The 26,905-nt window shown below is 33.1% G+C and overlaps 2 protein-coding genes across 2 annotated transcripts in view; one reads left to right on the top strand and one right to left on the bottom strand.

The window, feature by feature from the left end:
* The window catches only part of MCU (mitochondrial calcium uniporter), a 51,672-nt gene that overhangs the window by 17,901 nt on the left and 6,866 nt on the right, over nt 1-26,905 (top strand). The gene's annotated exons all lie outside the window — the stretch shown is intronic.
* On the bottom strand, nt 774-25,910 carry jv (javelin). The gene is made up of 7 exons (XM_029319212.2): nt 25,756-25,910; nt 21,901-21,998; nt 7,552-7,773; nt 5,893-6,199; nt 4,246-5,052; nt 2,753-3,723; nt 774-2,328 (listed from the first exon to the last, which is right to left on the bottom strand). Exons 2-7 carry the CDS (start codon nt 21,978-21,980, stop codon nt 1,320-1,322), a joined length of 3,396 nt encoding a protein of 1,131 aa, XP_029175045.1. The 5' UTR covers nt 21,981-21,998; nt 25,756-25,910; the 3' UTR covers nt 774-1,319.

The following is a 26,905-nucleotide window of genomic DNA, read 5'->3' as shown; positions in this document are numbered from 1 at the left end:
TAATTCACACTGCACCCTTTGTGACAATTCTTGCATACATTTACATGACTGTATTACATCTATTCTAAAATAGATCAATAATTGCGTAACTTCTAATGAACAAACTAGGGCGCTTAAATATTGCTTTAACATTATTACTATATACTTGTGCCTGTTAGAATATTACATTTTGATTGAATTTTTGCGGGCTTTTTATTACTGTCTCATTATTCTTATGCATACACACACACACACATATATATATATATATATATATATATATATAATGTGTTATTATTTTTTATTTATAATCACGAGATAATTTTATTCTATGCAAATTACTGTGAATCCGCCTTAAACATTTCTCTCAGACTGCATAATGGGTTTTGCTTGCCAAGACTTCCTTTGAAATTTACGACAGTTGAATCTTCAAAATAATCGATAAAATCAACTGCGCTCTGAAAATATATAAAGCCGAAAATAATGTCGCGTCTTGTCATGTGCACCTTTAACATATCATTTAATTCGAGACTTGCATTTTCTAATATGTACTATGTATTCGAGCCAGTTTTCGTGACTCTGTTATTCATTCTATTTCAAGCTATGCGTGATAGTTTGAATACAGATAAAACGTAATTATATTTTTTTTAAACAACATCTTACTTTTGCTACATAATAATATAAAAACTGAAAATTTAATTTTAATAATATTGAAGAAAAAATAGGGGAAATAGTCACTATATAATTTTGGAATTTACAAAAAGATAGACGATAATTATAATTAAAAGTACACATATTATATACATTATTTATTACACATTTAATACACTCGAACATTGATTGTTTGTCTATACTTTGTATAGTACATATGATATTACATTAAAACTTTTGTACGTGTATTATAACTTATTTTTAACTCTCTCTACATAAACTTCTATAAAATATGACTCGTGTGGACTTATCCACTTGCGATAATAGATTAATGAATGCATCAACTTGAATGATAAATTAGCTTGACTATAAATGTTTTTTTGCAGCATTTTTATTATTTGCTACCAGAAACATTTCTTAATATATTCTACGAAAGGTAGGTGCTTTTGTTAACAATGTTTAACTTTATTTCAACTTTTTTCAACAACATATTTATTCCTGTACGATTGGAAATTACTTTTTCATAAACTTACATATTCTTACAAAAAATTATTTTCATTAACGCGTAATGAAATTTCACTTAATTTTATTAAGAATAATAACACTTATTTATTTCCTTTGGCAATCCTCGTTTATCCTCGCAATCGCGTATTAAAAAAAATAAATATACCATACAAGAAACCTCTCGTTCAGGATGCTTGCGCGCATCGATTCTGTCCGTCGATTCCATTGAGACTATCCTCGAGCACCTCAAATTCCTCAAACTCCATTTTGCCGAAGTCATTGTCGACTCTCCAGCTCGTGTTCACTTCCCATCTCGTTAACGCGCTCGGCATAAATTTGCTCGGATAATTGGATCCCAAGTCATCTAGATCGCCCAGTTTGAACTCGGCTTTAAACGTCCTCCTCGTCTCCTTGGACTCTTCTCTCTTCGGCTCCAAACCGATCACCACCGGCGGTTCTCTCTTCATTTGCGCGACTTGCTCGACACCCTCATCTCTCTGCTCCTCGTTTTCTCGTCTACTGTCGATCGTCGTGATCTCGATGCTGGGTGTCTCCGCGATGGTGCATTGTCTGAGATTAGCGCTTTTGTCGCAGCTGCGGCGTCTCTCGATAAGTCTGCCCGTTAGCTCCAGTCTACTGTCGCACGAGTTGCTCTTCACCAACTTGAACTTGACGTAATCGTTCGACTCGTCGACCCGCTTGAAGCCATTGCCGATCAACGGCGATATCAACGGTCCGTTGTGCATGTTCACTACTTTCCCGCCGTAGTAAGTTACCGAAGTGCCATATTCGCGGATCTTCTTCAGTACGTCTTGCGACACGTAGTGCCCCGGAGCATTCGCGGACGCGTCATCATCGTTACAATTCATCTCATCATCGTCAGATGATGTGCAATGAGCGCCACTTCCGGGATCGGTGTCGAGATAATCGCTGGACACGCCAGAACTCACGCTACCGGTATCCCAGTTTTGGTGCTGGTGATGATGATGGTAGCGGCTGACTTTATTTTTAGAACAGTTCGAACCGCTTGGCGATGTATTTCCGCTGCGAGCTTCGAAACTTTGTGCGAGAATCCGCGTCTTTGATTCGCTCCGTGGACTCCCAGGTGCTTCCTTGACAACAGAGGCAGTCGATGACGCGGACTTGGTCTCGAAGAGTCTTGTGAGATCTTTCGCCCTACTGGAACATCTGGATCTGAACATAGTACATTGAAATTATATATGCTATACAACTATTTACAAGTGATCGAGGGGTGTGCAAAAAGATTTTGAAAATTTCAGTCACATCAGAGTTTCAGAATGAACTTACTTTTAATTAATGTCTACTTGACAAAACTTTAATGAAATTCTGGAAACATTATTATCTTAGTCGCGAATAAATTGAATCGAATAGACGTGAATGGTCCAATATAAACTTGGTCGCAATTTGCAATTCCATGAAACCAAACGTTATCTCAAGCTACCTTGAACCATATCTAGACTACTGACGTCTCTTGGGTAATTTACGATTCGTTTCGATAAAAATAATCTGCCTTAAAATATGCTTGTCAAAACACACGTGTGTCTCCAACGTGAATAATAAAAAGTTTCGTTGCCGATGCCGTTGAATATTATACTACCTGGACTCTTCGCGTGCCTTGTCGGACATTTCGTCATATCGACTGTCATCGAGGCTAGTCAAATCTTTCATGCTAACGCTCCTCCTATTCTTGCAGTCCCTAGAGAATTCGGCGTCGGACGCGCTCTTCTTTTTCTGGAGAGTATTCTCGAACATACGCCTTACATTTTTCACCGTATCCGGATCTGGCAGCTCCTCATCAATTAATTCGCGATTCACTCGTATAGGGTGGTAGAAGAAGTGTTTCCTGATGGACGATTGTCTGGAACTTTTCCCGGTGCCGCTGCTTCCGGACTGTTCATCATTCCTCTCGCGATTCTCCTTCTTCTGAATCGCACCGGCGATCTTGCACGTGGGTTCCGTTCTGGTCAACGTCGACGATTTTCTTTCCACCGGCTCGGCGCGAACCGGCTCGATGATTACGACGTTGTTGTCCATCAGCAATTCCTGGAACGAGTATTCGCGCAGGTACTGCATCAGTCCTTCGTACGTGACGTCACCCCTAGCGGTGTTGAACATGTTCTTGCTGAACATATGCGACTTGACGATCTTGTAGCGCACGTGATCGAATTCAGCGCCATCGTCCTGGCATTCTATCGAGTCCACGCAGCTTCTGGACCTGATCAGATTAGTGTGAGACTTTTTACCGTTACCGATTTTCCCGCCAGAATTCTCGACGTTCCTGGACCGATCGTCTTCAGCGTCGTCGTCCATCGATCGTCTGCGGGAGTCGCTTCCGGATTCGGAACCCAGACCGAGATCGGAGCTTTCCGATCTCGCTTCAAAGCCCAAACTACCCTTTACAACGCTGCACGCCTTGCCGAGAATATTAGACGTTTCCTTCACAATCCTCTCGAATCTCCCCCCGTTCTGTTTATTTCGCGTCGCTTCCTTCTCGGTCCTTTTCCGCTCGAAGAAATTTCTCGCGTCTTCCAACGTTGCCGCATTTTCCAGTATCCGGGTTGGAGCATCCTGTAAAATTAATTTGTCGATTTAACGCGCCTTCGCTTCCGACGGACGTCGAAATAGTCAACTTTTTATTGATAATTAATTTTTAACGGAAAACGGTAAAAAAATAAAGTGGAATTAAAGTGCAAAGAGTAAAGCGCATTAGAAATCGCTTGACGGAAATCGAATATTTAATATCGGATAAAATTCTTATGAAAATATACATGTTAAAGTCGTAGCACGAAGTCGGAGAAACTACTCAAAATTCCAATGTGCACGTACAATGTGCGTGCAGGGAATTCAGAATCTCTTTCGCGCACTCTTTTTGAACAGCTTTTGCTTTTGAAATACTTTATAAGAAAAGTGTATTCATACTTTTGCAGTATATTTCTTTTTTACAACATGTTATTCTTATAGTTGGAGATCAAAGTTTTGAAAAAAAACTTTTAATGCCGTAGCCAATTACCGAACTTATTGAGCTAAAAGATAATTTCTCTCTTCTCTTTCTCATCAATACAAATACTTCACTTCGTGTCTCATACTAACCTTTCCGTTTTTTCCTTCGTTCTCCTTGTTCACATTATTACTCGAATTAATCACGGAGACATCGATACGCTCGTTCGCTTCTTTCGCAATGTTCTGCGATATTTTATCCTTCGGTACGTCCTCGACGATGGCATCAATTTCCACGACGGAACGTCGATGGCGTCTCTTGGTGACGTCATTATCGACGACTTTGAGTATCTGCGGTCTTCTTGACATCTTGTGATGGTCCTCGTTCGAGATCCAGATCGACTTATAATCCTCCACCTCCTCGAGCTTGCGATCCTCTTCGCAGGAGGTCACGAGATCATCGACATCGGCCTTCGTCTGATTCTGATCAGTCGAGGATAAAAGAATGTGCTGATCTACGAATTTGTTCGTCGAGCTAATCTGCGAATTTTTTCCGTGTCTTTCGTCAGATTTTCGACGCTCTCGTTTTACTAAATCTCGTCGGCTCGATTCTTTGGACAAATTGAGATCGCGGTCTCTCTTCTCCGAACTATTGGTTAAAGCGGGATTATCCTCGTTCACTGTGTTCTCTTTACATTTCTCCTCGTCCGTGGCGTTGCTGCCTCTCGTCGGCGAAGCCTCGCTGCTCGACTCGTACTCAAGTATTCTTAAATCCCGCGAACCGTGCAGCTGTTCCGTCTTTCGCGTCAAATTATCGTCTTTCGACAAATCTGCTTCGTCGTATCCCAGCCGTATGTTGGAAAGAGGCAGTAAATTCAACACGTCGAAATATTCCAGCTCCGCGTCGTCCTCGAAGAGAATGCTGTCTAAACTCCTGTGCTCTTTACGTTTGCGCTTCACCTGAATACGAAAGCACATCTAAACGCGTTCTTTTCAGAGATTTTCTTTTATAGGAAACTCTACAGTCGACCTCTCGTTTACAAAACGACTAATTTTCGAAATATACATTTCTTGTACTAAAAGTATTTTTAGGAGAAATGCAATAATGACATACCTTGAAATTAATTAATGAAATAATTAATTTCTGATTCAATTTACTAATTTTTTAATCAAAAATAATTTTTATAATTCGATTATTAATTCAGAGTTTTACGAAATTCGTGAAAAAATTCTTGCTTAATTTATACAGAATTGTGTGATGTCTGATACCTAGTTGAAATTTAATTAAGCTATTGCGAAAGGTAACGACGATAGGAAACTCGACCAGGACATAATGATCTGTATCGTTTTAATTAAAGTTTGGCAACAAACTTCTTAATCTTGCTACTACATCGAGAAATTCTGGCACTATTCTCAAAGGCACTACATCATTGTAACAAGTGAACTCTGATCATAATAATAATTACGTCAGTCTCTAATCCCTAATATATTACACATATACAGCCTTACATTACAAATTAGGTTATGAACATACACTATATAGAATTCATTATAAACTAATTTAATTACACACGATCGATTTATTACTTCCGACGTAAGCAACGACAACAAAGCCAATTTTGATTAAATAATTTATTATTCCACTCGACATAACGAAAATGCGAATGAAAAATCATTATTATTCCATACGAAACAAATTATACAAATAATATTACATTTGATATTTCAGTCTCGATATTTTATTGAGAAGAAAAATTTATTTATGCATCTACCTATTTAAATATTTTAAAAATATTTCACCTGCGTATATATACAATCGATACTCCGATTGCCTTCAATGGGCCAAGTATCCTCGACGATATCGATCAATCCGCTTACGGTATCCAAATTCTGCACGCTGCAATAGCGTCTTGGAGGATCCGGCCAATCGAGAATATTTAGTCGATCAGGATTGGCACGATTTCCTCGGACATAAGGTAGCGGATCTGGAAGTGATGCGAGACCGGGTGGAATTGAGTGAAGGCCGCACGTCGATCGCGAATAATATGGTTTTGCCTCGTTGAATCTCTCGTAAGAATCTGAAAGATGCTGCTGACTCTTAGAAAGTCTGAAATAAGAAAAATGCAGAATATCTTAAATCTGATTAATAATCGTGAAATAAAATTTGCATTCGTAAAGCTGGAAGACTTTTGTAAAATATGAATAGCAAAAAAAATTCATGAAAAAGAATTACGGAAATAAATGTAATGACTTTAATAACTCATTGGGGATTCGTACGTTGCATAATATCATTGGCTGATAAAAAATTATTAAAAAAAGGATATTAAACAAAATGAAATGTAGAAAATATATTTAAAATGTGATCAATTGTGCTGTGTCTTTTTACATTAATTTTTTTACATTTAATTTTATTTTATTATACATACTCTATATAAATTTATTTTTTTTTTTTAATTTATTCATTGAATTTATTCATTAAAAAAATAATTGGTAAACCAGGTTATATTTGTTGCCAGTAAATGATAAAGCCAATTAATTTCATCAAAAGCATGTTTCATTATTGCAAAGCAAAAATGTTTCCCGCAAATATTTCTACCTCGATTAATTATTGCCTTAAAAATTTTACTTTGATGTTGTATGAGTCATAAAAGATCAATGTGGAATAACAGCACTTTTTACGTGCCAACGATGACTATGCAACGAATTAATATTGCCTTCAATGGATTATAAATAAATGACGAAAACAAAAAAATTTATTCGTTAATCGTCCAGCCAATATTCAGTTCCGTAACAGCTTGGAATCTTATTTCAGCAAAGTTCTTTCTAAAGTTTCTTTCTAAAGTTCTTATGTCACTTTAAAAAGAACTTCAAATTGCTCGAGTGTCTTATTGAACAATATCGCTTCTCAATCAATTGAGTTTCGAGTTGCGAATTGCAATAGTTCGCCAATCATCGCAAGCGTTTAATGCATATTTACGGTCAAGAGATCAAAGTGAGAAACACATCGTAATAGTTATTGTCGATGCAGCAATTTGTATTATCATTTTAAGATTGTCGCAAAGATGATGACAAATTTGCTGAACTAGTGTTTTTTGCAAGTATAGAATACGTGATGATAATATAAAATGAAAATCTCTGATTTTTTCCTTTGTAATTTGTATAGAAAGATTTCCTTCTATTCAATTAAAATACAAGCCTTTATTTAATTAAGATTAAATGAAACTCAAGTAGCGAACGAAAAGAAATAGTCTTCAAATTAATTAATTAACATACAGTTTAATTCAATAATTTACGCTAGCGTTGCGCAAAATAGAATATAGTCTGGCAAAAAAACTTTCATTATTTTCTTATTTCCCTCGTGTTGCAATTGCAATCCGTTAATTAAAAAATAAGTGAAGCTAAAAGCACACACGCGACCTACAATCGAGTCGCGCTTTTTCGTATCTAATAGCGGCTCACCTGTCCTTGAGAGAATTCCGATCGATCAGCTTGGCTCTCGGTATCAATTGATATTTCCTGGGTAAATCGAAGCTCGATTGACCTAGCCGAAAGTGCTGCGCTGCTTCTCGATTTTGTCGCGAATCATCCTCCGATATCACTGCGAGACTTCTCGTACGCTTCAGTAACTTGCTGCGTTCCTGCGTCGACTGTGCCGAGTGGGAATCGTAGCGACTGCCATCTCTGCAATTAAAAAAAAAAAAATACGCAATTGTGCGGTAACGAGTCTAAATGATAGCAAACGCAACAACTATATTTAAAATCATACGCTGTGACAGCTTTCCACTGACGCATGTTTTTTTCCGGATACGTACGCGTATAATCAGCATATTTTACAGACTTGTATCAGTAGATCTTGTGCTCTTCATCAGTTACAGATCCTCGAGGGTGAATTCGAAATTATACTTATCTCAGTAAAAATATTGTGAAAACATAATTAAAAAGTCGTACAACTTCATTTAAAAGTTTTAAAAATCCAGAGACGACTTGGACGAGTGGAGAATTAATTTTTAAATTTCATTGTAAATGAATAACGGAATCTTCGGAATTTCTTTGCAATTTATTTCAATTAATTAAATGCGCCGTCTATATTTAAACGGAATTTTTAGGAGCTTAATTACAAGGGAATGTATATTTAATAGTAAAGATTTATTAAGATGTACGGAGCTATATATAATTTTACGCCGAATGAAATTTCTCTTTAGAAACGATCAATCAAACTTATCAAAATATTCTATATATTATTTAAACATAATATGAATATACACACTTTTATAATTTTTTAAAATCATTAATTCTAATAAAATCATTTTTATAAACTATAAAACGCATGCAATGCATGCACTATATTTAATAGTTCGTCCTACATCGAAGTAGGGCATAAAATGTGACGTAGCTTCAATATCTCGTTAAGTACCTTGAGTGGCTTGGATGAACAGCCAACATTTATCAACGTTGATATATATCGATGCATATTTGTCTCTTCTTTCATCTATCTTATATAGGGTAAGTCATGACACCATGACTTACCCTATATAAGATATCTCGTGCCAATAAATTGTTTGAATGCGAATCGGCGAATTAAAGGAAACCGGAAAATATCTATGTCTTTAAATGCCAGGGAAAAATTCATAATAACATAGCTTCGTAATTACTCTGTGAATAGCGAATAATCACATCTCGTAAAGAGAGCAATATCAAGTGCAAACTCACTACTTAAGCAACTTCTTAAAACGAAATTTACTGGCTCTATTTTCATGCCATATTAAAAAAGAAATTATTGCTTTTTTATCGCACAGAACGAGTTGGCTCACACCGTATAACTCCCGTTATTGTTTTCTTCGCATGAGGTTTCCTTTGATTTACGGCGTCGTGAATGCATTCGTAATGAACGTTAATTAAACATTTTGCAGTTATAAAGCGTTATATTAAATTTCTACTTACGTAGAATTACGTAGTCATTTAAATAAATTGTTGGGACTGGATGCTTTTCATGTAATATTACTCGGGCTTTCAATTATTACTAGAATAAGATTAATAAATCAGTATATCCAATTTCTAGTTGACCAATATAAATTTGAACTGCAGTTATAAAATTTTATCTAATCGGGCATATACGTAATTTTTTATATTTCAAAATTTTTTAGTTTATTTTACAAATATTTTAGAAAATAGAAAGAAAGAAGAGAGAGAAAAGAAATATTTACTTTCTATTACGAAAAAAAATTAGCTACCAAAATTTTAACTGTACATAAATTGCAATCTGAAATTTACTATGCCCAAATATTAGCCAAAATTTAAGTATGATAACTAAATCTGTAATATAGCTAAATTACATAATGTTACTTCTACGCAAATACATTTTTCTGTGTTGGACGTAATTATTAACTAAAATAAAAATTGAAAAGTTCATGTTCTTCAGCTTTAGTGCTTTTATTATTTCAGCCGAGAAACTAAATTGCCTTGCTCGCCTTGCTCCCATTTATAGTTCCTAGTTCGCGAATTTTTCGTCAGCAAACGTAATTTGCATGCGGAGGTTAGCAAAGCAAAAACTATGCTTCTGTTTGATTAACGTTATCTTTCTTATTCTCTCATGACATCATACATGATTTAGATTTACGAAAAAATATTGAAAATTTGGACATAGTTTGTTTTTCACATTTTGGTCTCTCGACTAGTTATATAAAGTTTATTTGATATAAAGAGGAGAGAATTATTATATCTAATTTGTTTACTTAATATTAATGATTAAATATTCGAAACAAAATATTGTCTATTTATCATTTGTGTCCTTTCAATCAATAGCGAGTAAACCCTTATGCATCATTTGTACGTACGAGTCGTATATCTCGACTATAGATGCCAAAATCAGGAATGCAATTGACGCGTAATTACCTCCTCACTTTGATCTGTATGATCTTTGATCATGCTGAGGAACTATGTTGATGATCAAAGAGCTTTTGCCAGTAAAATGCAGAAACAGGAAATAGTGCGATAATTTTAATACAAGAATAGAATGAAAATGAGTGATGAATATGCATGTATGTCATCGCAATATATTTTATAAATTTTTAAAACTCTTTGATGAATATAGTGATAGCCAATGTACATGTAGTATATCATATGCGGTTTTTTTTTTTTTACGTGAACAACCGTGAATACAATGGAAAGGAACGTGTCCTTTCGACTGACTGTTCATTTTAACGAACGCGAATCCTTGAGGTCCGAATGCAAACGGCGTATCGTCTCATTGTGTTCGCCTGAGCATGGCAGTTGGTTACGTAAGATTATCACGAGTTATCTCGGGTAACTTTGCCCGCCGTTTTCAATGCATATATCTGTAGAAAAATTGTTCTCTGGTGCTCATTTTTTCTTGTTTTTTTCTTTTTATGAGATACTTTATTACGTTACGTCCGGTTACGTCTTAAAAAAGAAATACAACTTTTTTATTATTAATATTTTGTAGACATTATTAAGTAAATTTATTAATAGAATAAAATCGAAACATATTTTTAAAAATTTATATTATCCAGATATCATTCAAAACTTTTTATTATGGATTTTATAATGATAATTTTTAATGACAGGATATAAAACGAAACTATATCACATCACTTTAATTAATACTTATAAACTCGTTGATGTTTATATAAAATCCGAAAGTGCGCTGCATCCCACGCTCGCGAAAACCAGAGAAGATCCCGATTGCCCTGATTTCAATTCAGTAAGCAATTAATATTCCTATACCGCATCGATCTGACTTTAGTGAAAATAAGAACATTCACACCGAGTAAGCGTATTTTATCGAGAGTATTCATGAATTATTAAAATATTTCGATTGTAAATTCTCTACAATAGAAAAAGGACCCTTTTTATCTATTATGTAGGCACATTATCTTTTTTCTTTAAAAAATCATAAAATGAAATGTTGGATATAGAAGAGAAACATCTTATATTTTCTTAACTAGAATAAACGATTGGCATAAAATGTTAAGGGGAGAACATAAATATCTCAAACAAATACCTTTATTTTAAACGATATCAATTTTGCAAAAGTAAACTGAATTTTTCTTTGATGTCGAATTTCAGAGACGGAACAATTTCTCTTGTACTACGAAAGACAGCCTCTTTGTCAAGGTTCTAGAACACGCGCTATATCGCACGATATACCTTACAAGAAAGATCAAAATCTTTCGTTTTGATATGCGTGTAAGCATTACGACGTTATTGCACATCGAGCGGTTTGTCTTGGGCGCAAGAGCAGCGATAGAATTAAAATCAGTCGCGATTTCCGGTCAATAGATCGACGCTGCACCTGCATTCGGGCTGCACGGCATAAAGAAAAGATACTTTTGCACGTAGCGAAACGCGATGGGAATATTCTACGTGACCGAACCGGAAGAAGTTCCGCAGCGTGAACAGTCGATGGTTGACATCCGACCAACGACAAAGTCAGTTGTCTCCGCAAGACTTCATGGGTTGAAATGCAATTACTTGCGACATTCATAAGATGCATTTATATAATAAAGATATAATCTCGCGTTTCAAGAGACTCTTATGTCAAATAATTAATTAAAATAATTTATGACACAAATGATATAAATGCAATATTTTTTTGCGTTTTTTTTTTATTTTGTTACTCTATAAATAAATTAGAGACGATCTAAAATGACATATTTTTAACTAAAACTAATATATATTTAAATATTTGATATATTTAAACTAAAAACTACTTTTTTTATTTAAAACGGGATGAATATAAAATTATATAAAGTTTTTCAAAATATATATATAAAAATTCCTTAAAAATTATCAACTATTGCACAATTTTTTATATAAATTTTAAAGAAATAAAATTATCTTTTTTATCTTCGATACAATATATTCATTTGATCTTTCTTTTTATTATTATATTGACCGGAAAAAGTCGCGTCGAAGTAAATATCCCCTCGTTTTCCGATTATTCAGCATCAGTAACGAAATTGTGAACTCTCCGGAAAGCAATAAGAGAAAATCATGTAACTGATTGTACCGGAGATAGGAGAAATAAATCTGAGATGTCAGTGTGTTTATGGACAGGACAGCTTGAATGAGTCACCGTATAACTCTTTTTTATCGTTCGCTAAATAAGAAATGTTACCTTGATCCTCAACTCGTGCTTCGACGACTTTAATGTTTGTTGACGAAAAAACAATGATTATGCAATTCTAAATGTCATAAACAAAATTCATTCCATGACTAATACTATGTTTAATTCATTAAAATAAGAGTCAAGATTAAGTGACCAAAAACACAAGATGTAGAATTTTTACTTTTAGTTAACGCATAGATTTTATTCAAACAGAAATCTCTTTTCAAGATACACCGTACTATTGTATTAAAAATATGATTAAAAAGACATTGCTGTGCTATATTAAAAATTACCAGATAACTCCATTGCAAAAATGGATCACTACATCATCTATTTATATTTTTTTCTCCGAGCACGTCGCACAATAGTCTGTACTTGACACATTTGCCATGAAAGACACTTGATCAACTCACGCGATGTATAACATTAGATAAATTAATTCAGATAACTCACGGTTTTTCCAAATGACCCTTAAACAGTCGACAACAATGTCCTCATTGGGTCAACAGAATGAAGTCGTAACTGTAACGCTATAGCTAGCACTGATCTGTCGATAACGACCTTTATTGTTTCTTTCGCGTAATGAGTCGAGAGAAGAAAATTCAGAAACTCGAAAGAATTGATGGTCGATTAAGGTCAACTGCGTTTTTCGATAAAAGGATTTTATTTTTAACAAAAAGAATGATCTGGCACACTCACGATTGCTCGGAATCGCACCGGATATGTTAGGTTTCGGTCTTCGCTGGACCGGATCAAAAGACCGGATTGTTAATCTCACGCGAGATGCTCTATCAGTCCGGCTCTTCACTTTCTCGTTTGCGCACCGACTGGCGAGAAGTATTGTTATACCTGCAGACCGATCGCCACCTTGCACCTGTTCCCGCCGGTGTGCCTGCTACGTAGTGGGAGAGTAGGACGCACTTTAACCAGACAATGACGTCAGTATGGTCCTCAGAAATACGACCGTGTGTGTTATGAAAGTAGTCACGCGGATAAGCTATAAATTTCGGAAGTAAAAAAGTAAATCTCTCTTCGAGATATGGGATATGAACTGAAACTATATGATAAATTTTACAAGTTTGTATTATATAGGGAGAAATTTTTAATAGAAGGAATTTAATTGTCTATTCTAATATAAGTTTTCCATTTAATTCAGAAACATTTATCTATCTAAATTTATTATTGTTCTTAAAATAATTTGATGCGATTTAACGGTTTATGAAATTTTTAATTAGATATATGCCACGAAATAATTATTATTATTCCCGGCATAATAGATGACGCATAAAGATGATATAATCATCATAGAAGGTTAAGAGTCTCGAAGGACTAAAATTACGTATGTAGAAAACATGAGGGGGTTGGATGCCAATGACCATGTACCACTTTAAAAATTTCATTATAAATACACGCGCGATGCATACGAACACAGATTAAATTATTAAGCAATATGTGCATATTAAATATAGCCACGAATTTTATATTTTTTAAATATAAGTATAATAATCTGTGTAAAACATGATAATCTTATAATACATATTTATCACAAAAATAAAATTAGTTACATTTTTTGTAACATTCAAATTTCTGCATTTTTGCAGAATTTAATACATCAAATTATTTCAATTCAAGTACTACTATCATGACATTCAATCTAGAGACCTGTGAATACAGAAGGAACCCGTTCAAACATAAAGTTCGTTCGCTGTGATATGCAAATTTTCTGGCAGCTTTATCTCTTTTCTCATTTTAACTGAAATGAATCAATCTTTACTTTAACCCATCGAGATAAATTTTCCATTTCAATGTATAAATTATAAATATTTTTTAAAAGGATAGTTCGAAAATTCAAGTGACGAGAAACATTTTATCTTTCTTTCTCTCTCTTGAGTACATATCACGCTCACGTCGAAAGTTCGCCGAGTGGATTCTTCCAAGGAGATATCTTTCGAAGATATCTCCTTCGCTATCTACGAGGTTTTCCACGAGGTTACTACTTTTCTTCCGCAAAGCACCTTTACCGTGTATGAAGCTCGATTCGCCATTTTAGTAGACTTAAACTCGCGACATTGTGTCAAGGTTGTAATATACCAAGCAGAACGACGCTGTTTTACATGCGAAATATAGAGAAGTGTTACGCAAGAGATTGAGAAAGACTTTTTAACAACTAAGTAACTTCTTATTTCACTCGGCAAGTCAATACAAATTAAAAATTAATTAGTCAGCATTAGAAAAAAAGCAATAACAGATACATACACCGAATGCATAATAATTATGCAATAACTTATATTAAGGTTTTTCAATTAACTTCGAAAGAAAATGGATATTTTTGTAATTTATTGATAACTCGCCTTTTTCTTTATAACATTTATTAATTTAAACAATTAATAATTATGTTATTTATTAGCTCGCACAAGAAATTGAAATATTTATAATATTACATATCCTTATTTTTTATATGCTTTTATAGAAATAAAAATAAATAACGTGTCTAAAAATAACATTAGACCGCTATTTATCATCGGTGAGCGATTCACTTTCTATAGCGATCTGATTCGGAAGAAACACGGTGGTGAACATGAAAGAGAAACGAGTGCAACACATGACGGATTCCGTTTCGTATTTCGAGTCGACAAATGCATCGTGTAAAATTACGGAGTGGAAAGTGACCATGACACTTGACCTAGCTGCCATTTACACACATAGTGTTTGGTACTTTCCTTGGCTAGCAGAACTTCTCAGCTTCCTTCCTGATTCACTTCGAACTCAAGTTACACTCTGCTGCGCATTTCTCCACGGAATTTTTTTTGACACTTAATCCTTGTCCATGAGAAGATATCACGTACATTAAAACGACTATCGCGATGAATATATCCCACAACACGAAAGTAAATAACATAATTTATTTTGTTGTAATTAAATAATGATTCGAGATAATGATAACTATAAAACAATTCGTGAAAGCTTTACAATCTTTGTGGATAACATCAATCTAAAAACTGCATATTTCCATTGATTAGTAAATTCTAACTTGGAGAAATAATTTCCTAAACATTCATGTAGGATTAATATTTATATTTCTAACATTAAATAAATTATATGATTTTATAATTTATTATTTCCAGTGTCAAATTTACGCACACATATTGCATAATTTTTTACATTAAACATTTTTTACTTTATATAATGAATTCAGCCAAATGTCTTCCTTAGGATAGATCGTGATAGATTTAGAATCCTTATATTAAGAAGTTGAAGCGGAAAATGGTACGGTGCAATTCTTGCTGTAGAGTTATTACGAACTTTCAATCGAACTCTCATCAACTTCAAGAATCGTAGCGCATTTCCGTAAAGTTTCATTAACTTTGAGAATGGATTGAAGAAGATGGATTATTATTTCTTTTTGAACAAAAAAATCATTAAATATCAAGCATCATAAAAGAAATATAATTTTACTAAAATTCTGTTATAGAATATAAATAAAGTTTTCTGGCGTGCGGTTCTTAAAGTTAATGATATACGGAAGTGATAATTTCTACATTCCCTTTTAATTTCCCCTTTAGTAATTTACATACATGTAATAGTTGATAAAATATTCACGGAAATATTATTATTTACGAAGTGCAACAAATTTAGGAATATTCGAAATAGCTTAAAGTTTCTCGCTGCATTTTGACAATTTTGGTAGCTGCTATCAGTTGCGCAATATTGATTAATTTTTTACGGAACTAGGAAAACATTATTTTCTTGAAAATAAATAACTGATTATTTGATTAAATTTAACATAAATATGAACAATATTGTACACATATATGTTTGCAAAAAAAATATTTTTATATTCATGAACGGAAGATATGGATCTACGAGGTGCAGCACATTTGTGCAGATTTTATCATACTTTCGAGCACGGAATAGCCATAACGGTTAAGGCAAAGAGCTCGTAGCATGTTACTTTAATGATGCACGTATTTGAGAAATGTTTTAACGTATTGCACGCTTTCTCTGACGGCTTAATGCAATGCTCATTTTTCGTACTTTTTTTCGTTTTTTTAAATGTGAATGATCCATGAAACTAAAATAATGTTTGTAGAGATTTAACAGCATTATGCGAGTATCAAATCAGTCAATATTTTTGGAAACAATTGAATTGGATCAAGATAATGCAATAGTATACAAAAGAGAATAGAGTATAAAGTATAAGAAAAATAAAATAAAAAATGCAAAAATTTTTTATATACTTGGAATTGAAAATAACAGTTCTCCTAAAAAAATTTAAAAAGAACATAAACGATATTATTTCAAGATTGCGAATATAAATCTCAAGAATTTTTAATTAAGTAAATTCTTACAATTCTTACAACTCTTAACAAATATTAATTAATATATAAAATAAAAATACAATAACAATTTCAGTACTACGAAATTCCGTAAAATTTCATGAATGTTAATCTCTTTATGAAAATAATTTCTGTTTAAATATCTTACTCTCTCAGATAATTTTGTATCAATACCTATATGTATACGAATATATATAGTGATGCAATGGACTATATAAATTGAAGAGATTATTTTTGCTTTTTTCGTAAATACCTGATCTAATGCACAAAATGTTCTAAATGTTCTTTCCGTGATGAAAATACATTTGGCGATCAATTTCTCGTGTTAAACACACAGGATACACGTTCACAATGGAAATTATGATCGAACGACACCTCGATTTGCCGTTGCATGCAGCCGATATGCAACTGGGGTATCGAAATACAGCGTAAACAACTGTACCGCCATTTCGTCCCCTCTGTTCGGTTTTAAATCGATGACTCAGAAAGGTTGTCGAGGAAACCGCATTACCCCATGTGAAACAAAACATAATAGAATGCGCCATACACGAGTGACCCTCCAAGTTTACCTGTCTTTGACTTTCGACTCAACCTTGTTAGAATGATTCATGTACTGCATTCGAAAATAGCAAGCAACGCTAAACATATATTTTTTTATATTTTTAAACTCATTACTAATAAAATATTTTGAAATATTATATCACAGGAATTATTCGATTTATTTGATGCTGAATTCATATTTGAATATTATATTTGAATTATACATAAAAATGCAATTATTATACCCGCATATTGCATTTTAATAATATAATTATATTTATTTTATAAATATTTATGGAATATCAACAGTCAGTGGTAGATGCAGTGAAAAATGCAATAATGATTATGCCTGAAGGTAAAATTTTTTTTCGCGCACGCAGTAATTTTTATTTTTCATTATTCTTCCGGGTCATCGTTTCACTGACGACTAATCCATGGAATTTTCACAAAACATCGGGAACTAATTACGAATTAACCAATGGCATGCATAATGGAATCAATTAAGCTTGATTACCCGAAACATTGTTAGAAATTCCGCGTAGTCGGCGATCCATACTTTATCGCGAGAATACTCCGGAGAAATTGATGTTTATGCCAGAAACCCGGTGTGAAAGCGAGGTGATATGTAACTTAATCCTGGGTCATTGACACTTACAAAATTTTGAATTATTTGATTCACTTTCTATAAGCAAAATTACAAAGCATTTCTAAAAAAAAAACAATAAATTCTATCAATTTTGTTATATACATATAATTATCTCACATTTTTACATTTATAACTTTTTTAATCTATTTTTATATAAAATTAAGTTTTTTATATGAGTTTTTTTATAATTAAAATATCGAGAATTAATTATAAAATGTCAACTTTTCAGTTATAAGTGACAATTTTAAAATTGTTCAAATTTTTAAAGATAGACAATATTTTTTTTTACTCTAGTATTTAGAAAACTTAATCTATTTATGAAGATTTATTTATATATTTTCTATATAGTTTACTACATGTAATTTATAAATATAGCAAGCAATTTTCAAAATCAGGTCTTGATGGACCAGGAAATTATATTTAATCGAGGCGCTCTTACCTAATCTGCCTATCGATTTTAATGTTTCCACACTTCAAGGATGGCTGCTTCCTTTACGTAACGTTGCACTCGTCGTGAATAAAAAAATATTGTCTGTGTAATAAACTTATTATTGCATAAGCGAGAATCTTCATGAGACCGATTGCAAATTGTGGCTAAGTCGAAAGCGCAACACAAAACACCCAGAACTCTTATCAGTCAAGCAAAGCCTCCGTATATTAACAAATGTTCGCGTCAGCATCTCATTAGAACAATTTCGAAGAATAAATATAACTACGATAAATTTAAATTTGAATTTCGAGCAACGATTTACTACGTCGTTATTTGTTAAACAAGATGGAAAGTAGGTCCGATTATTACACTAAGTTGTGACGATTTTTCCCCATTCGGAAAGGTCAGGAAACGAGGTCACGAAGCGACAGGAAGTTATACAATAGAGAGTACGTGTTCCTGTTCTCACGGGGGAAATCCTATATATATGTTGATAACGTTTTTTAATGAGAACTCGATCCTCGTTATTATCGACGAGTTCCTCTCGCAGAGTATCTGAATCAGTCTTGGATTTTTCATGCTACTCTGAATTACGAAGTGGAGTCTCTCGTTTTAAAGAAGCAGTATGCTTAAAGAGCCCCGTCGTAGGACTCGTGACATCCTGAGATTTACGGGATTGCACGTTATCTTCTGATGGCTGCGAAATTGTGTGGATACTGGCGCGTCGCTACGTTAATCCGATCACGTCGCATTAAATAGATAGACGTACGTCTTCCGAACGGAACCTAACGAGAAGGGACCTAACGAGAAAGCTGTAAAAATCGAATGACATAATGGCGCACCCTGAATAATCCAGACGTATTTTGAGACGACGATAAACGTCACGACGTAAGCTCGTTTCACCGATAGACCTTAATCCTCGCAAAATTAACGTCGTCTCTTCAAATACCGACTGTTTACATTAGCAGAGCTTCAAAAAGAGGGAAAATGTTGTTTGGATAAGCTTTGGTAGCTTTTCCAAATATCATGAACGATTCAATAATAATTAAGTAAATTAAAACTTGGGGTAATTCCTAATGATCTGTTTAGCAATAAATTAAATCAAAAATAATTCAATGAACACAATTTAGAAATCCATTGCAGATTATTAAGATTCGTAGCCTCTTGTAAAATTGTTTTTCATGCACTTTTCATAATAATTTACGTTAATTCAATTTAATAAAATTAATTATAAATTAAAAATAAATTAGCACAGTATATATAGTATATATTAATATGAAATTGAGAAATTCACCGAGAAAGGTCATATGTAATAATGTCAGAACATTAATTTAGATATTTTTATTTCCTACTTTCACCTCTCTTACACACTTGATTCTTTAAGATTTATGACATTCCTCGATGCATAATTTATTATACATTTTTTTAGCAGAATTAATATAAAAGAAACAAGAATAAAAGAAAATTAATTAATTAAACAAATCTCTCTTAAAAGAATAAATGAAAATACATATATCGCTATTATCAAAATCCTTCTCAAGGTAAACATCTCAATCGCTTGTAATTACCTCGATCTCCCGATATCACGGTCGACGAACTCCATCGTCACTTGGCAATAAACAATCTTGACAACGTACATTGTGACGCGCTTCGCGATCCGAGCCGCTACTTTTGATCCGGCACTTCGCACTGACGACAATCCGCGATGCGAATGATTCCGATGCGCAGGAGACACACGCGGTTTGTCAAAGCCCTTTGTTCCGTACGGTATACGCACTTGTGCATATGTATTACGAGAGAAAGGGATGGAAAAGGAGGGAAATGGGGAGAAACAGAAAGAGAGAGAGAGTGTGTGTGTAAGTGTGTGTATGGTATTCGGATGCGCAAAGACGGATATCCGGTGTTCCGCTACTACGATCACGCTATAACGCAACAGCACTGTGCGGTTTTCGCGCTAATTAGCGATACTACGGTATCGTGCGCATTAATTAATTCGAATCGATTTCGTCAAATAATTGCCGATATCATTGACCACTAATTCCTTTCAGGCTATAAACCGATCGCCAAAGTGAAAAGAGTCAAGAGACTCGGTTTCAAAATGAATTACCGCGAATTATATTGCACATGTTCGATATTTTAGAGACGTATTAGCGACTTTCTATATAAAAATATTATCGCTCACATTCATAAAGTCTAAATGTTATTCTTGTTATTTGTGCCCGGAAAGAGAATTTATCCGGAAATAATATATCCTATGAATACTTTCAAATCTGATACTTATAGGCGGTTACTATATGTATATATAATATTGAGACTATCGATACACTACATATGCTATATATTGTATGTACTTTAGTCCTTAATTAGGAATATAATCAACGGAACACAAATTAATATGATAATCCAGGAGTACTGATGTTTGGATTTAATACTTAGGATAATCCGCGCAAGAGTTTAGCTTTGAAATGGATTTCGTCCCTAAAGCCCTTTGTTTGAAATTGCGTCCCATTCAAATTTACACAAAGCATTCCTAAATTATTAAAACAAAATTTTTGCGAGATTATTAATAGTAATTTTTGACGACGAAAATATTAATTCTGTCTTTTTGAGTTAACCAAATTGCAAATCAGTAATCATATAATTTTGTGGGTGCTGAGAGAATAAAAAATTTGACAACACAATTAGAACAACTTGACGCGGCGTAATTGGCATATATGTCATTTAATTAAAAGTTAAATTACAACTCGTGCGTACACAACTTTATTTCGTTGATTCTCGAATGGGGATTTGCGGGTAACATTTTCTATGGAATCTCTCTCCTTGTATAGAAATGGAGACGCCTAGTTCAGACGAAGTCGAGTAATTAGACCACAACCGTGTTAATAAGCGTTGCCTGACCGTGGCAAACACGGCAGTAATTAACTATTAACTATTACTAATCGTAATGCAGCGTCTCGGGAGCCACGAAACAGATACAATTCTGTATTCTCAAAGCAAGAGAAGCTCGAAGGAGCGCGCACGAAAAATTTTCTCTCAACTTTTAAATTATTCGTGCCAGCCTTGTACCGGTTACAGCTGTTTTATTTCGGTCGTATGGCGATCACTTTGCGGAGAATAGTTATAGCTTCATCTATCGCTATTTTAAAAACAGTCGCAAGGACAACCATCATTATCGCGATTGTGAAAAGAATTTCGTTGAATAAGAACAAATTGAGACGAGACTTAATTTTGTACTTTCGCGATGGGGATCATCTCATAATTAGTGGGACTTTCCGACCTTCCGAATAATTGCGGAATTGTCGGTCCGGATAGAGAAATATTCTCCGGCATTAAGCTTCTCCATCAGTCTTTAAAATTACGACTAACGCGAGATCGGAGAGACATCGCGAGTAATTAATTAGTCCATGTATATAAAACGGAGTCTTGGATTAGTGTTATCAGAGAGAGAAAGGAATCAAAATTTAAAGAAATAAAATTCATTCTCATCTAGCGTCCCGAGTATCTAACATTGTAAAAAAAATGTGTAATATATTACATGATATATGTAAAATTACATAAATAATAAATGTAAAATTACACCATAAATAATAAAAATGTATGCACTTTCGTTATTCGTTGTGTAATTTTACGCTTATTGTTTATGTAATTTTACATATTTTTTTACAGTGTGTATCGATCGTGTTTCATGTAACGCGTACTTTGTATTATTAAAAAATTTGCTACTCACCGATGACACTTTTGCCGCTGTCGCTCCTGCACCCATAACGCCTCGCCAAGATTATGAGTTCCACTCTGCACACCACCCATGGCCGATCATGAAGAGACCTGATATAAATTCGCACTTAATAGTCGAGTTACATCGAGTATCTTTTTACATTGTTAAATATTTTACAGATATTCTCAAAAGTCAGTGATATATGACACGAATTTGACGGAACGCATCTTTCTTGCAGACAATTTAATATAACAATAAAAAGTAAATTAAATATAGAAGAATAATAAATAAATTATATTAATATAAATAATAAAATAATAAATTCTACATATATTGAATAATGTAATAATATTATATATATCTTTTATTAATAGTGATAACATTAAATTATTATTCACAATCGCATATACTTATAATAATTTATTAATTTTTACTCGAAATGCATGTAACTGTTATTAAAATTAATGATTAAATAAATTATTAAAAAATAACTAAAATAGATTCGACCACACAGTAAGTGGCAGTAATTTATTCCGATGTTTAATATAAATACGACGTTTCAACCGTCATTGCGGTCCTTCTCAAGTATATAAAAAAACAGAAATCTAAATCTATAAAATAAATTTATTGTATTATCTATTTAAATAAATGATTTTAAATAAACGTTTATATATCAATATTATCAGAAAAATGTACGTATAATATATTTAACGAGTTTGGTATAAAGTCTATAGATTGTTACACTCGCTTGAAGTCATTATAAACTTCGATAAAAGTTTCCTAGTTGTAAAGTATGATATTATTTATAATATGTATATAGGTACTCAAGAATTGCATTACAAGGGCGCTGCTAATAGCAACAACTTTCACTATAAAAGATTGAAAGGCACAATTACTACTAAATAAATGTATATTAAATATATTGCAATCTCTTCACGTGATTAATGGCGTTTTAACTCACTTTCCAATTTACGCTAAAATAACAACCCATTAAAAATTTATGATACAGTATTGAATGTCTTTAATTTTTTTTTCACGAATAAATAGAGAAAGAAAAAAAAGACAAAAAGATAATGTTTACGTTAATCCGTGATTTACACATTTATAATGCATAAACAATCGATGTAACAACATTTCATATATGTTTAAACAAAACTGACACCATCTGATCGATTATGTAAATACGATACTTTTAGCGAACTGTTTTGGCTACAGGCTACATAATAACAGTCTATGTTCTATATTTTATATACAATCACATGAAAGACATGATTTAATGGATATATCATCAACTTCGTTTTCAATATATTTAGAACTCGGCGTTGAAACATGTAAATTATCCAATTTTATCGAGAAACTCTGAACACGTGGCGCTATAACATTTAATAGAGGGAACATGCATTCTTGAAATATTTCCATGGTATTTAATAATCTTGGAAATATGGAAGCATTTGAAAAAGCTTGAAATAAAGCGAAAGATCCGCCTCGTGTATGTATTACAGCTCGAGCGGAAAGGCATTTACGATGAAGGTCTCCTTTTCGTAATTCTCGTGTAAATTTTCAATCAGCCAGTTCTCATACCAAGACCTGCTACTAGATGACACTAGCGTGCAGCTTACTCGATACTAAAATCGATCCGGAAAAGTATATTAACCAGACGTGCGGAGGCACGTTTATGTTTATTGCGAACCGAGAAATGTTCCAACGTTAAGTTTTTCCGGAAAGGGTCTTGACCGTCAGGTTTTAGACCCAATAAAATTAGCCAAAGATAAAATAATATCTTTCCTTGTAGATTTCACAATTAAGTGTTTTACTTTCTCTTTTGGAAGTTACGCCACACTCTACTTCACGAGATGTAGTGTTGATGATTCCGAACGGATGGATATCTCGATAATAGAAATTAATTGAATACTTTTAGAATTGTGATTTATAAAAATATAGATTTTTTTAAATTAGGATAAATGCAACACAATATTTCTAGAAAATATTTACTTTGTATATTTAATTTTCCGAAAACAACAATTAAAAGAGTATTGTAAATAGCTAAAACTACTAGATATATTTTTTAAATAATTTTTTAGCAACCTCGCAAAGTTAATTATAATGTAAAAATTTTAATTAACATTAAATTTGATTTTTTTTAATAATGTTTTATATTTATTTTTTTTTTCTATAATTCTGTTATACACAAATAATTATATATTATAAATTAACAGTCTAATGTATAATTTTTTTTTCAAAAACTTTTAAAAGAAATTTTTAAAGAGATTTTCTTTTTCTTAAAAATATATAATGTTTATGTGCAGAAAGATTTTCTTTTGGCAATGTAAAGCTCCAAATATTTTATATGGATAAACGATATATATAGTCTAATACTTTCAACCAAGTGATCACGTACGTCTTCCTGTAGCATCAAGTATCCCAAAGTGATATATTATTTACATACCTAAGATGCCTTAACCCATGAGCACTCACGTTACGAAAAATCGAGTTGTATATTTATGTTGACTAACGTCACGTTCATTTTGCATATCGCTTCGAAATAAAATGGCAAATTTATGATACACAAATCTTAAAATCTACAGATATTTTACAGAAATTGAAAAGTCAAGTATGAAAAAAAATGAAAAATTGAATTACGTAAAACAGAAAAATTTTAATGCTATATTTTTACAAACACATATTTTTATCGAAGTTACTATCGAAATATTCCAAGCGTCGCGGACAAATCACTATATCTCAGATAAGTACAGCGTAACTTCCAAAAGAGGAAGTGAAACTGCAGTATGTCAAGTATACGATTATATATGTAAACTGACAGTTAAACAGTTGTGATCTTTACACACATGTCTCTCCAAGATTACTTTATCATCATCGCGAAATGCAAGAATAATGGATTCATCGGTGAACGATGAAAGAATAAATATAAATAATTCCACGCTTTAAAATCCGTATAATAGGGGATTTCTCAAAGTTAAATTTAACTCACGCAACGCGTATTAATTACACAAGAATATAATTTTTTTGCCCGACTTTATAAATTATTTTACATGTTATCACGTCAGAGGCTTTCTAGTCATCGGTGCGTAAATTTCTTCATAATTCGGTTGAAAGTTGAACAGAGATGTTAAAAAAAGTATATTGGAAAACTTGCGCACGTATATGAACGATTTTTCTTTAATTTTAGGAATACATTGCCTATCAATTTTTTAATTATTAGATGAAATCTCAAGAATATTAATTATTTGTTTGCACACATTATATTATTAATATAACATTTGTACAATTAATAAATTATATAGTGAAAAGATTACATTTAAAAAATTATAGCTATTAATTAAATAGTGAATTAAATTTTTATTATTTTTATATTCATTAAATTCTTTAATGCTACAGGATAGCTTTAACATTAAAACATAATAACTATATTTACACAGAGAGTAAAGTTAAATATATGATTTTCTTTTGATTTCAACTACATACGCAGTTGATCCGCTATGAATAAAGTATTCGGAGCGTATAATCCTCCGAGTAAACTAGATTTCAAAAAAATAGCTGTAACTAAATTTAATAAAGCATAAAACTATAGAAAATAAATATATTTAAACCGTAAGAGTTTAGTGCAAGAATGAAATAAAATTACAATTTTTTAATAAAATCTGTTTCAAATATGAAACGATATATATATATCTCTCTTTAAAATAAATGTTATAGTTTATTAGTCTAGTCTTTCCTTGCCGTGCCCTTAATATTTCAATTTCCAATCCCTAGAGATCCCTGACCACGCAATTACTCAAGTGCTAACGGCAATGGTTCTTCGGGAAACACCATAAGCCCGAGTGGTCAATCTTATAAATATCTACTTACCCTCGGGAAATTCCCTTGGTGTAATCGTCAATCGTACATCTCCGGGAAATGAAACAAAATCAATTCGCAGGTCGAGAAAAGTTTGCGGAAGCTTCGGGGTATTATCGCGGGAAAAAAGAGTCTACGTCGCCTTCTCGTTCCACGATCGCATCACTTATTAATTGAGCAGGATCTTATGGTAGACTGTGACGGCACAGAAAACTTCACCACCGCATCGCACCACGTACAATGGAAGAAGGGAAGGCGAACGGCGTAGGTAGTGGTAGATTTCTTGCCACTTCCACTTACTGTGTACCTGCCAACCTACCTGGCGATATGCACGCGGATTACCGTCCGCCGATTGTCTGTCATGTGCGTGGGGGCGTACTAATTGTCGGACGTTGCCTATCCGTTTAAAAAAATACACAATTATCGCGGTATGAAATTTCTATCCGAATTGCAGCATCGAAATTTCTAGCCGAGTTGCAGCCGATCGTCACCGATCGCTCCTTGAGCGCCCTGAATGATCGAGAAATTTTTAAATCGTCGCTGTTTCCCTTTCGGGACGAGAACTCTCCATGACAAACGATTACCTCATAGATTTTCCTTGAGACTGAAACGCGATACCGCCTTCATTACATGCAGATGAAATCGAGATATATCATATGTTATAAATAATATTGTAAATATAAATGTTACGATATACAAATGTATAATTACAGCAATCAATTAGAGAGATAGCATCTTAATATATAATTTCTCAAATATTTATCAGATATTTTAAAATAACATATACACTTGTGTATATCTTTTACGACACATTGATAAATATTCGATCGGAAACAAAATTAATTTTTCCGTCTGTCCTTATACCCATCATAAGCATTAATTTCTTGCATTATTTCTAGAGTTTCATAATCTCAGATGTGAGAAATTCATGTTCGGAAATTTTTAATGTTGTTCATTAAAATCTCATTGTTTTTATAAAAGTCTGAAATTCTGTACTATTTCTTCTTTTAAAATATTCATTTATATTATTACATATATATATATTTTTGAAATTATTTCAGAACATATTGGATTCCGAATATATGACTGCATGTACGCGTATCATGAAAAAATGCACCATTTTAGCTATTTTATGCAGATATTAAATTTTTTATTTTATTTT

Source organism: Nylanderia fulva, unplaced genomic scaffold (genome assembly GCF_048542155.1).
Source record: "Nylanderia fulva isolate GAGA-0341 unplaced genomic scaffold, ASM4854215v1 Scaffold10, whole genome shotgun sequence".
NCBI lineage: Eukaryota > Metazoa > Arthropoda > Insecta > Hymenoptera > Formicidae > Nylanderia > Nylanderia fulva.
Note: the sequence above shows the minus strand (reverse complement) of the source record. Positions and strands in the feature narration are given on the sequence as shown.